The sequence below is a fragment of the Myxocyprinus asiaticus genome, chromosome 4 (genome assembly GCF_019703515.2).
Source record: "Myxocyprinus asiaticus isolate MX2 ecotype Aquarium Trade chromosome 4, UBuf_Myxa_2, whole genome shotgun sequence".
Lineage (NCBI taxonomy): Eukaryota > Metazoa > Chordata > Actinopteri > Cypriniformes > Catostomidae > Myxocyprinus > Myxocyprinus asiaticus.
This window is the reverse complement of record NC_059347.1, coordinates 44,970,551-44,984,147: the sequence shown is the minus strand read 5'-3', so window position 1 is coordinate 44,984,147 and position 13,597 is coordinate 44,970,551. Positions and strand designations below refer to the sequence as shown.

The window sequence follows — 13,597 nt, the reverse complement described above, 5'->3', positions numbered from 1 at the left end:
ATGCACATGTCATAAAATGCACAATACAAGTCTTTATTTATTTTTTAATTATTTATTATTTTTTTATTTTTATTTTTTTACATCAGAGACTAGATTATCTCGTTGGTCTGCTAATGTTGTGGTTCAGGGTTTTGTGGCACCAAGACAACCAGTAAATAAAAGTAAACCATCTAATTGCAATTTAGGAACATCTGAAAGATATTTATGCACAAATGGATCGGTCCAGTCACATGTATGTAGGCACCGGTTGAGAGGCGTGTTCAGGATCAGATCCCTTGATGCTGCTGCAGTGAAGATGGCGGAGAGAGGAGACGGCCATCTGAACCCAATCAACAGAAAAGCTCAGTGATTATATGAGGTCGTCACCAGAACATTTGGGTAGTTAGGTGAGTAAAAGGCAATCGTGCGCAGAAACCACTGATATTTACATTTCTCTATATTTAGCTAGTTTTTATATGGTTCAGTGCAAAAGCGTTTGATTGCCACACGGCTCCAAATGGCTAACGCGGATCAACTTTGCAAGAGATAGATTGATCGATTTTTGCAGGATAAAACAGAGCTCGTACAGATCATTGGTTTTAAAACCAATTATGCGACACTTAAATGTGTTTTTAAACGTCTGCTTGTTAAAATGTAACCATATTTCCATTCGTTTGTGCTAGACGACAAATTAGCAAGGGCCTTTTTGGGCTTATGATTATGTCCTCGAACAGAATAATTTTCAAACGAGTTTTTGGTTGAGCTGAAATGTATGATAATGTTTATGGCTGCTTGTATAATTGCATCTAAAAATACCCGCATTATGGTCATACATCCAGTGTTGGGGAGTAACGGAATACATGTAACGGGATTACATTTAAAATACAAAATATAAGTAACTGTATTCCACTACAGTTTCAGTTTAAATCATTGTTAATTTGAATACAGTTACATTCAAACAGTATTTTGATTACTGAAGAGATTACTTTGCATTTTATTGTCATTTGTTTCATTTAATATTTAGTCCTTTCAGATGGAAAACATTTATACATATAAATGATGCGATCCAAAGTGCATTTGAACAGCGGTGAAACACTTTCTTATGATGTGTTACATTCATACGAGCAGACCAGAGAAGTTTGGAGCAGAAGAAATAGAAATAAACCTTGTGTAAATTGTCAGCTTTACGCTAAGCTAAAATGCTATTTCTAACCATTTTACATGCACGTTACCAGGCACGATCATATTTTTTTATCAAGAAAATTCACATTGGATCATAATTTCTTTGATACTAAGGCAAAAATCATATTCTTGATGATCATTTTTGTATTTTCCTGTAAAAATATCTAAAAATCCTTAAAACAAGATCAATTTGATTATTCTTGTTTTAGAAACAACACTGCATTAGATATTTAGGTTTTTCAGAGAATGTATTTTTAATAAGTGTATTTTGTCTTACTGTACTGGCAGAGTGAAAGTGAGAAAATCTACCAAATCTGAAGAAGTAATCCAAAGTATTTAGAATACGTTACTGACCTTGAGTAATCTAACGGAATACATTATAAATTATTTTACAGCATGTGTCTTGTAATCTGTAGTGGAATACATTTAAAAAGTAACCCTCCCAACCCTGCATACATCAAACATATCAAGGAATTTGAAAAGGGCCACAAATCAAAATTGACATCTTAAAGTTACACTCGGTAATTTTTCCTCATTAAAAAGTTTTACTTCTAGAGAAATGAATAGTAATTTCATGTAGTAACATGTAGGCTATAATATCATGACCACTTACATGAGATGCCATTTGAGTCCTCTTTTAAAAGTGGTTTTATTCTACAATGTAGAGGGTCCCCTCATAGGGGCTGCCATGTTTGCGTCACATGACCAGACAAATACTACTTGCTTAGTACTGCGTTCACATAGTGTCGGAAGTGCTGTAATAACGAGATGGCAACTCTGAGATTCTACCTGAAGCTGTTCACATCCTCGGACCTTGGAAGTGATTTATGTTGTTACGGCAACATTTATAATGCCAATATGGCTTTAAAATATTTGTCACTTCGTTAATTCATAAATTAATTTCTACCACTGCCATATTGGTTATTTTTACATGATGTCACGACTGTCAAGTCGGTTAATTAAGAGTTTACAATTTGTAATTTCGAGTTCTATCAAGGCTTTAATGTCCTTGAATAACTCCTTTCTTTTTCAATTTCTCTTTCAGTGCTGGCAGAAGATCTGGCCAAACAGGATGGACAGTGCTTAGATGTGGGCAACGTTTAAGCTGAATGCATTGTGATTTCCAATAATTGAGACAGTGATTTCTAAAAAGCTGTCTACATTAATGAAAAGAACAATGTTGTCAGCTTAGCATATTCAACCCTGTACATGAATATGATTAAATAGGTGTCTTCAGCTTTGTAATTATTCATGCATGTATTAAGGCTACAGTTGTTTTAGCTGAAGAGTTATACATAGGCAGATCACTTCCTAGTTGCATTCTTTTATAGTTTTTAATATAGTTTTTTAAGAAATTGAACATGGATGTGAATGAGATTTTACCTCCCCTCCCATTGGAGCCACCAGACACAGTATTGGTGGGGAATGATTACTGTAAAGCACCTCCACCACCTCCCCTGCAAACGTCCAGTGACGCAGAGGAAATGGACGTTAGCTCTGGTGGTGATGGACACCAAAACACCCCAGCAGTGGACAGGGATGAACAGCTCCTCCTCAACAAGCGCACATTGTCCTTTAGTGTCTTCCCATCAGATAATCTTGACCCCGTGGCCATGTGCCCTAGAACCGCTCGCCACGCTCCCCCAGTTACCAAGTTCTTACCTGATCTCAAACTCCTCAAAGATGTAAAGATCAGCGTCTGTTTCTCGGAGAGCAGTAAAGACAGGAAGGTGTTGTACACAGGTGTGGGGCAGGTTAGGCATGGAGATCACAGCTTAGAGAGCCTGAATGGTGAGTTGCATGATTCTCTAGACCAGGGGAGTGTGCTGGGCAGTTCAGGTACAAGAAAAGGTTCTCTAGGTTTAGCTAGAAACATTGAAGAGATAGAGGCTGAGCAGGAGAACAAGGTTGAGTTTGCTGTGCTGGACGACCTGGAAGATTTTAGCGAGAACTTTCTGGAAGCGGAAGATGGAGAACTGAGTGGTTTCAGGTCTGAGATGATAGTTCAACAGGAGCGAGTGAACGAAGAGGACATGAGTTACTCCTATGAGGTAAAAGTGATGTAATCGAATCATTATGACCTCTTTGATTTTTGACATATTCATTGTTTTGCTTCAGATTGAAACATTGCATTGTGACGTTGGCTATTTAAAACTGTAACGTCTTGTCATTTTAACTTCTGAATAGTCATCATTTGGAATATCCACTAAAATGTACATCCGTCACTAAATAGAGCACATGTTTATCATTCATGAAGAGGGATCCTGGCTTGTGACAAGGTGGTCCATTGGGGAACATTTGAATTACAGCACATTAAGTGGGCTTGATTCAAATCTGCATTTTAAACTATGATTATTTTTTTAATATATATATAAGTTGATATGCCAATGGCTGCCATTTACGAATTCATCTCTTCCAGGAGGAATTTGACAATGATATCGATGCCCTGTTGGAGGAAGGCATGCCCTTGCCCAAGAAGAGGCGTCTGGCTGAGGACAGGTACACTGGAGACAGTGATCACCATTCAGATGGGGAGGCTGGAGTTCAGCCCATGATGACCAAAATTAAGACCGTTCTTAAGAGTGAGTCTCAGCAACCCTTGTTTTTCAAGTCCTAAGCACAATTGGCAGAAACTGTTATTGTGTTGATTTAATTACTATAAAATGACTTTGCAGTTTTACGTAACTGCCCAAAGTTGATTGGTCTTTTCACCCAAAAACTACACAGGATTACAGAGCACAGCTTTGAATGTTGGCTTTTTTGTCCTGCAGGTCGCGGGCGTCCACCTACTGAGCCGTTACCTGATGGTTGGATCATGACATTCCATAATTCTGGTATTCCAGTCTACCTCCACCGGGAAACCAGAGTTGTAACCTGGTCTAGACCTTACTTCCTTGGAACAGGAAGCATTAGGGTAAACCGTGTGACCTAAGATCTCAGAATTTTTGTGACGGTTGATCTGTTATTGCATCATTGCTACTACATAACCTTTATGTTCTTTTTAATGAAAGCACATCACTCTCTCTACTCGTCATCCCCATAGAAACATGACCCACCAACCAGTAGCATTCCCTGCTTGCACTACAAGAAAATGAAGGAACATGAAGAAAGGGAACAAAATGGAGAGGTGACTCCGAATGCAGAGGTGTCGCCGGTGAAATCGGGGGAAGAGGGGGTCTCATTGGAGAGAGTTGATGAACCTGACTCTACTGCTACAGAAGAGGCAACTGGCCAAACTGCATCCGAAGAACCAGATCTTGACCTCATGGAGCCAGGAGGGTTTCCAGAGGGTCGGGCTGTGGGGAAGGAAGGACAGTCCAGTGATATTGCACAGGGAGCCCTGGGCCAGGTCAAAGCCAAGGTTGAGGTCTGCAAAGACGAGTCTATTGGTAAGATTTCATGGTTGTTTTTATTTATTTATTCAGACTACAAAAAACTAAACTGATTTAATTCGGATATACCAAAAAAAATTCATTTTTGCTGCATGTCTGAATAAACCCATTGCTGAAAAGATTTCTGAATCACTATTCATTTGCATGTGAGTTAAACCTGTCTATTTTCTGAATTGTGTTGCAGACATTGAAGAATTCAGAAACTACCTAGAGAAGCGCTTTGATTTTGAGCAAGTGACGGTGAAGAAGTTCCGCACATGGGCCGAGCGCAGGCAGTTCAACAGGGACATGAAGAGGAAGCAAGCGGAATCTGAGAGGCCCATCTTACCAGCCAATCAGAAGCTCATCACTCTGTCTGTGCAGGACGCACCCACAAAGAAAGGTACCCATTTGAGAATGAATAATTTTATGAAATTAATAGCACACAACTTGTGGTTTTGGACCAGGCTGACCCTGCTTGTATTTCAGAATTTGTCATCAACCCCAACGGAAAGTCAGAGGTGTGCATTTTACATGAGTATATGCAAAGAGTGCTCAAGGTGCGACCAGTTTACAACTTTTTTGAATGTGGTAAGTATTATGATGTATATTATAAAATGCATACCATTGTAAAATAACAGATATGTGAACACATGATAATATGAATTTAAAGTTTCATTTAAAGTTATGCTTGTGAACTATATTACTTGGCAGAAGAATTGTAAATTGTATAAATGAGATACCGAACATTAGTGTCTTATCATATTGCTGTTGTCTTTTTAAAAAAAAAAACAAAAAAAAAAGGCCTTGCATAAGTGATTTTACTATGATTAAGAGGGTTTAAGGCTATGTGTTGTGCCAAACAACACCCTTAACCCTGGTAAAATCACTGTAACATGTAGTCTATCTTGGCTTATGTTATTTATGTTCTGAAATATTTAGCATATAAAATGTAGTTGCATTAAGTTTTAACATTTAATGTTTTCTTTGTCCAGAAAACCCAAGTGAACCCTTTGGAGCCTCAGTCATTATAGATGGTGTTACATATGGCACAGGAACAGCAAGTAGTAAAAAACTTGCGAAGAATAAAGCTGGTACCTTCACCCACACATTCTTTCCAGTCCTTAAGCTTAGCGAGAATATATTGTTTCTTCTTGAATGGATTGTCTACATCTGCTGTTTATAGACCACTTTAAACATTCATTTACTGGTGTAAAAGGAAACGATAAGCATTCATGCTGTTGTTTTCTGTCGGGCAGCTCGAGCAACACTGGAGATCCTTATTCCTGACTTTGTCAAACAGACGTCTGAGGAGAAGCCTGTAGAGGGAGATGAACTGGAGGTGCTTTGCGTCTTCTATTCCTCAGTTTAGCTTGAGTACAATGATTGCCATTATATCATTAAAACCTATGTGTGTTTGTGGTCATATTTTCCCCTCTCATCCCACAGTATTTTAATCATATCATTATTGAAGATTCAAGGGTGTACGAGCTTGCTAACAAAGCAGGTTTACTCTCACCATATCAGATCCTTCATGAGTGCCTTAAGAGGTATGTTATGATAGTCTGTCATTTGATTACACTGGTAATTTAAAATTTTCTCTGATTGGAAAAAACATCTGAAGAGCTGTTTCTTTCTCTTCCATAGAAACCATGGGATGGGTGACACCAGCATCAAGTTTGAGGTCATCCCAGGAAAGAACCAGAAGAGTGAATACGTCATGACGTGTGGGAAGCACACTGTACGTGGCTGGTGTGAGTATCCTTGATTGAAACTTATCAAAAACTTTCATTTAGAGCCCTCTGAAGGAAAAAAAAAAACTAGCACTTTATGAACTATGAAATTCTACATTGCCTCTTGTACAGTCACATAGCTAATACTGTGACTCTTGTTGACTGCAGGTAAGAATAAGAGGGTGGGAAAGCAGTTAGCATCACAGAAGATACTTCAAATGCTTCATCCTCATGTGAAGAACTGGGGCTCACTGCTGCGCATGTACGGCAGAGAGAGCAGCAAGATGGTCAAAAAGGTCCGCTTTATAAAAACATATCCCTTTTACACATTTTACAATTTTATAAATGCTTAATCATCATTGATGGGCTGTAATTAAATTGTTCTGGGCTAAACAAGAAGTGATTTTATCTTGAAAATAGGGTTTGCAGTGACTTGGTGTGTGGTTACTTCAGTGGCCAGGTCTAGAGTAGCGCCATATTTATGTCTTGCCGGGAATGTACTGGGCTTAACGTTTTTTTTCTTTCTCCTGCATTTGGGCCAGTAGCTCAGTTTTACTTTCCCTGACAATATTTTCACTGTCCCCACACCAAAAAAAAAAAAAAAAAAAAAAAAGATTTTCATTTTTAGCAATTTAAAAATGTTTCATTAAATGTTTTATGGAAATGCAATAATAGCTGGAAATTACACAGCTCCTAGACTGCAAAGAATTCATAATAGGGATGTCCCAGCACTGATATCAGAATAAGGTCTTATACTGCACTTAAGTATCGTAAAAATGCTCTGATACTACAAAACCCGATACATCTGGCGTACGATTGTTATTACGTAAACATTCATGTTATGTCCTAGTGTGATTATTAAATAGCAAAGGCTGCTATTTAAGGAAATATATAGTTTAAATGTGAGCGCTTGTGAATGTGGAGTTGTGCTAAGGCTGGCTGCGCAAACCCCTTTTTTTTAAGTGCTCCTTGGCTCATACACAAACACCATCATGAGCATTTTGCGTTCTGTTTGTAGCAGATTACAGCGAACAAAGCGAATTAGCATTTTGCAGTGAATTAGGCATATATAGACTACATATGTATTTAATCATGTATATAGCAGCCTTTTGCAGTTTAGTAATCAAAGGTAGAAGGGTGGAAGCTATCGTCAAAACAACACAAACACTTCAAAATAAGCTTCCGGCAAAATAAAAGCTCAATTAAATGGAAAAAGTGACAAATCCCTACTGTATAGTTATGTAATATTTACTGTAACACTACTAATAGTATTAATAAATCAATAGTAACTGTATTATATTTAAGCAATACTTCACATCACATCTGTGGTTCTTTGTTATGCAGCACTATATTTGACTAACTTATGTTGTATTTTGGATTGTGCTGTAAGGTTCTGTAACAAAGCACTTTCATAAAAGTAATACAATATTACGTTGAAACTAATTGTTCTAATTTCATTTGATAACATTTTTAATGAATTCATTTTATTTAGACACAATTTTGATTAGTTAAACTTATGGAATTCAGAAAAAATAAAACAAATGGGTACCATATCGGCGAGTACCAAAAAGTATACTTGTTCTCAAAAAATGGGTGTCGGGATACTCCTAATTCAAACTCTTTTGCTGAAACTATACCATACGATTCAAAACATTACTGATTTGTTAAGAATATCCAGTGAGTATTGACGCTGGCTATGACCCCTGGAGTCGCGAGTTCGAATCCAGGGCAGCCAGGTCTCCTAAGCAACCAAATTGGCCCGGTTGCTAGGGAGGGTAGAGTCACATGGGGTAACATCCTCACGGTCGCTATAATGTGGTTCTCGCTCTCGGTGGGGCGCATGGTGAGTTGTGTGTGGATGCCGTGGAGAATAGCGTGAAGCCTCCGCGCTATGTCTCCGCGGTAACGCTCTCAACAAGCCACGTGATAAGATGCGCGGATTGACGTTCTCTGGGTGCGGAGGCAACTGAGATTCGTCCTCCACCACCCGGAATGAGGAGAGTCCTCACACCACCACGAGGACTTGGAGCGCATTGGGAATTGGGCATTCCAAATTGGGGAGAAAAGGGGGGGGGGGGGGGAAGAATATTCAACCTATTCTAACTTCCAAGACAGCCACGCATTATTCTTTGATAAAACCTCATGCGAGCCAGCTTGATAAAGTTACCTTGGTGCCATTGTTTCATCCTTAATAGGAATTGTTTTTCTTGTGTGGTTGTGTTTATAAACTGTATTGTGTCTTCAGGAGAATTCTGATAAGAGTGTGATTGAGCTTCAGCAGTTTGCCAAAAAGAACAAGCCAAACCTTCACATCCTCAACAAGCTACGAGAGGAGATGATGAAACTGGCTCAAGAAAGGGTACAGTTGCAATTATGACATCTTCCTGTCAAATCTTTCACACCAGTTGGCAAAAAATGTACAATGTGCTGTTTCAACCAAGAAATGTATAGATTCAATAATGGACTTAAGCTAAAGTGTGTGTGTGTGTGTGTGTGTGTGTGACACACTGATCAGCCAAAACATTATGACCACTCACAGGTGAAGCAAATAATGTTAATCATCTCCTGACAAAGGAACATGTCAAGCTCTGGGTAGATTAGACGGTAAGCGAACAATCAGTTCTTGTAGTCAATGTGATGGATGCAGAACAGATGGGCAGCAGTACAGACCTCAGTGACTTTGACAAGGGCCAAATTGTTATTGATAGACAACTTGGTCAGAGCATCTCTGAAATGGCAAGGCTTGTGGGGTGCTCCTGGTCAGCAGTGCTGAAGAATAGCGTGAAGCCTCCGCTATGTCTCCGCGGTATATATGTATATATATATATATATATATATATATATATATATTTATATTTTAACGTTCTCTCACTTTCAGCTGCTGTTATTTTCAGCAAACTTAACGTGTAAATATTTGTATGAACATAAAAAGATTCAACAACTAAGACATAAACTTAACAAAAGTAACAGTCAGTATCTGGTGTGGCTACCAGCTGCATTAAGTACTGCAGTGCATCTCCTCCTCATGGACTGCACCAGATTTGCCAGTTCTTGCTGTGAGATGTTACCCCACTCTTCCACCAAGGCACTTGCAAGTTCCCAGACATTTCTGTGGGGGGTGGCCCTAGGCCTCACCCTCCGATCCAACAGGTCCCAGATGAGCTCAATGGGAGATCCGGGCTCTTCGCTGGCCATGGCAGAACACTGACATTCCTGTCTTGCAGGAAATCATGCACAGAACGAACAGTATGGTTGGTGGCATTGTCATGTTGGAGGGTCATGTCAGGATGAGCCTGCAGGAAGGGTACCACATGAGGGAGGAGGATGTCTTTCCTGTAATGCACAGCGTTGAGATTGCCTGAAATGACAACAAGCTCAGTCCGATGATGCTGTGACTCATCGCCCCAGACCATGACTGACGCTCCACCTCCAAATCGATCATGCACCAGAGTACAGGCCTCAGTGTAATGCTCATTCCTTCGATAAACGTGAGTCCGACCATCACCCCTGGTGAGACAAAACCGTGACTCTTCAGTGAAGAGCACTTTTTGCCAGTCTTGTCTGGTCCAGCGAAGGTGGGTTTGTGCCTATAGGCGACGTTGTTGCCAATGATGTCTGGTAAGGACCTGCCTTACGACAGGCCTACAAGCCCTCAGTCCAGCTTCTCTCAGCCTATTGTGGACAGTCTGATCACTGATGGAGGGATTGTGCGTTCCTGGTGTAACTCAGGCAGGTGTTGTTGCCATCCTGTACCTGTCCCGCGGATGTGATATTCGGATGCACCGATCCTGTGCTGGTGTTTTTACACGTGGTCTGTCACTGCGAGGACGATCAGCTGTCCTTTGTCTCCCTGTAGCGCTGTCTTAGGTGTGTCTCAGTATGGTCATTGCAGTTTATTGCCCTGGCCACATCTGCAGTCCTCATGCAGCATGCCTAAGGCATGTTCACGCAGATGAGCAGGGACCCTGGGCATCTTTCTTTTGGTGTTTTTCAGAGTCAGTAGATAGGTCTCTTTAGTGTCCTAAGTTTATATAACCATGACCTTAATTGCCTACTGTCTGTAAGCTGTTAGTGTCTTAACAACTGTTCCACAGGTGCATGTTCATTAATTGTTTATTGGTCATTGAACAATCATGGAAAACATTGTTTAAACCCTTTACAATAAAGATCTGTGAAGTTATTTCGATTTTTACAAAATTATCTTTAAAATACAATGTCCTGAAAAAGGGACGTTTCTTTTTTTGCTGAGTTTATATGCGGGCCGGGGTAAGCAAGAGACAGACACATTGGGTGTGGCGTCAAGCCTCCGAGGCATTTACTGAAAACAGTAATAAACAAATCTCCTGAAGGGGTAATATAAGTGTCCATGGGGAAATAGTGTCCAGACAAAAGGGGTATCTGGCATCCTTGCGGTGAAACGGGGCTTTGAAAGATGGGGAGTGTCTAAAGGATGGTCAAGGAATCAGCAGGGTCCAACGGCTGCATTTGCTCCCCTCCTTTGTTTCCGGGGCGTGAGGGGTGGTGGCTTCCGTGGCAGCCTCTCTTCCCAAGGGCTGCAGAGTTTGAGGGGAAGGTGGCCTGGCATTCTTGCCTGTCGGCCGCAGCGCGTGCTCCATTTCCTCTGGTGTTGCATCTAACTCGCACTTGGGTGCGGTCCGTCCCACATCTAATTCAGTCAGTACCCTTCCCCCTCTGCTCCTGGGCATGCAAGGACCCCCTGACAAGAGGCGTGCTATGCGTTTATATGGCAGTGGTGATGAGGCTAAACGCACATCAGGTGTGCCTCTTAGAAAAGCCCTTATAATAAATCTGTCTTGGACAGATTTACGAATTCAATTGCAAAATGGATTACTGTGGACTGTAGGCCAATGATAGGCTCATGTTCAATAATATGGAAATAAATACAGTATATAGCTTTCTAAAGCCACTTTGTCTTATCAGTGCTTTACTCATCTGCCCCAATGTTATGCATTTTATCAGAATTTAATATTTAAATTTAAACTATTTAATCATTTATTGAATAATTGTTATTTGAGGGGATTTCTCAGCAAATATTTCTATGCAAATAATTGTTTTTTAATTTTTTTATTAATTGCCAAATCATGTAATTTTAATCAATTGACAGCCCTAATATGTATATAAAGTGCATTCAGAAAGTATTCACACCCCTTCATTTTTTCACATGCAATCTTTTGCTGAAATGCTTTTCTCTTTTTTTCACTCCATACCCCATAATGACAAAGCAAAAACCACTTGTTTTTTTTTAATAACTTTGCAAATTTATTAAGACTACTGAAATAAGTATTCAGACCCTTAACTCAGTACTTGGTTGAAGTACCTTTGGCAGCGATTACAGCCTCAAGTCTTTTTGGGTATGATGCGATAAGCTTTGCACACCTGGATTTGGGGATTTTTCTGCCATTTTTCTCTGCAGATCCTCTCAAGTTCTAAGTTGGTTGGGGACCGTCAGTGGACAGCCATTTTCAGGTCTCTCCAGAGATTTTCGATTGGGTTCAAGTCTGGGCTCTGGCTGGGCCGCTTAAGAACATTCACAGTTGTCCCTAAGCCACTATTGCATTGTCTTGGCTGTGTGCTTGGGGTCATTGTCCTGTTGGAAGTTGAACCTTCAGCCCAGTCTGGAGTCTCTGGACCAGGTTTACATTAAGGGGTATCTGTATTTTTCTGCTTTCAGCTATCCTTCAACCCTGACCAATCCCCCAATCCCTGCCACTGAAAAACACCCCCACAGAATGATACTACCACCACCATGCTTCACCGTTGGGATGGTATTGTGCAGGACAGTGGTTCCCAACCCTGTTCCTGGAGGCCCCCCCAACACTGCAAATTTTGCATATCTCCCTTATCTGACACACCCAGTTCAGGTCAGAAATGGGATGCAGCTGAGCTAAATTTCAAGTGTCATAGCAAAGGGTCTGAATACTTATGTCAATGTGATATTTCAGGTTGTTTTTTTTGTTTTTGTTTTTTTTTTAATATACATTTTCAAAGTTATCAAATCTGGTTTTTGCTTTGTCATTATGGGGTATGGAGTGTAGATTGATGTGAAAAAATAAAATTAAAGTATTTTAGCATAAGGCTGCAACATAAAATGTGGAAAAAAATGAAGGGGTCTGAATACGTCAATGCAGTCTGTGTGTGTTTATTTATATATAATACAGGTGCATCTCAAATTAGAATGTCGTGGAAAAGTTCATTTATTTCAGTAATTCAACTCAAATTGTGAAACTTGTGTATTAAATAAATTCAATGCACACAGACTGAAGTAGTTTAAGTCTTTGGTTCTTTTAATTGTGATGATTTTGGCTCACATTTAACAAAAACCCACCAATTCATTCTCAAAAAATTAGAATATGGTGACATGCCAATCAGCTAATCAACTCAAAACACCTGCAAAGGTTTCCTGAGCCTTCAAAATGGTCTCTCAGTTTGGTTCACTAGGCTACACAATCATGGGGAAGACTGCTGATCTGACAGTTATCCAGAAGACAATCATTGACACCCTTCACAAGGAGGGTAAGCCACAAACATTCATTGCCAAAGAAGCTGGCTGTTTACAGAGTGCTGTATCCAAGCATGTTAACAGAAAGTTGAGTGGAAGGAAAAAGTGTGGAAGAAAAAGATGCACAACCAACCGAGAGAACCGCAGCCTTATGAGGATTGTCAAGCAAAATCGATTCAAGAATTTGGGTGAACTTCACAAGGAATGGACTGAGGCTGGGGTCAAGGCATCAAGAGCCACCACACACAGACGTGTCAAGGAATTTGGCTACAGTTGTCGTATTCCTCTTGTTAAGCCACTCCTGAACCACAGACATCGTCAGAGGCGTCTTACCTGGGCTAAGGAGAAGAAGAACTGGACTGCTGCCCAGTGGTCCAAAGTCCTCTTTTCAGATGAGAGCAAGTTTTGTATTTCATTTGGAAACCAAGGTTCTAGAGTCTGGAGGAAGGGTGGAGAAGCTCATAGCCCAAGTTGCTTGAAGTCCAGTGTTAAGTTTCCACAGTCTGTGATGATTTGGGGTGCAATGTCATCTGCTGGTGTTGGTCCATTGTGTTTTTTGAAAACCAAAGTCACTGCACCTGTTTACCAAGAAATTTTGGAGCACTTCATGCTTCCTTCTGCTGACCAGCTTTTTAAAGATGCTGATTTCATTTTCCAGCAGGATTTGGCACCTGCCCACACTGCCAAAAGCACCAAAAGTTGGTTAAATGACCATGGTGTTTGTGTGCTTGAGTGGCCAGCAAACTCACCAGACCTGAACCCCATAGAGAATCTATTGGGTATTGTCAAGAGGAAAATGAGAAACAAGAGAC

General features: G+C 40.3%; 1 protein-coding gene across 1 annotated transcript in view; it reads left to right on the top strand.

Annotated features, from left to right (window-relative positions):
- The first annotated feature begins 152 nt into the window (after positions 1-152).
- The window catches only part of LOC127439959 (microprocessor complex subunit DGCR8-like), a 16,304-nt gene continuing 2,859 nt past the window's right edge, over positions 153-13,597 (top strand). The window contains exons 1-13 of the mRNA XM_051696277.1: positions 153-386; positions 2,207-3,212; positions 3,581-3,743; positions 3,933-4,075; positions 4,205-4,550; positions 4,738-4,935; positions 5,022-5,123; positions 5,528-5,626; positions 5,792-5,874; positions 5,982-6,082; positions 6,180-6,286; positions 6,434-6,561; positions 8,511-8,624. Of these exons, the coding sequence (XP_051552237.1) occupies positions 2,523-3,212; positions 3,581-3,743; positions 3,933-4,075; positions 4,205-4,550; positions 4,738-4,935; positions 5,022-5,123; positions 5,528-5,626; positions 5,792-5,874; positions 5,982-6,082; positions 6,180-6,286; positions 6,434-6,561; positions 8,511-8,624 (2,274 nt within the window). The 5' untranslated portion in view covers positions 153-386; positions 2,207-2,522. The remainder of the gene's footprint in view (positions 387-2,206; positions 3,213-3,580; positions 3,744-3,932; positions 4,076-4,204; positions 4,551-4,737; positions 4,936-5,021; positions 5,124-5,527; positions 5,627-5,791; positions 5,875-5,981; positions 6,083-6,179; positions 6,287-6,433; positions 6,562-8,510; positions 8,625-13,597) is intronic.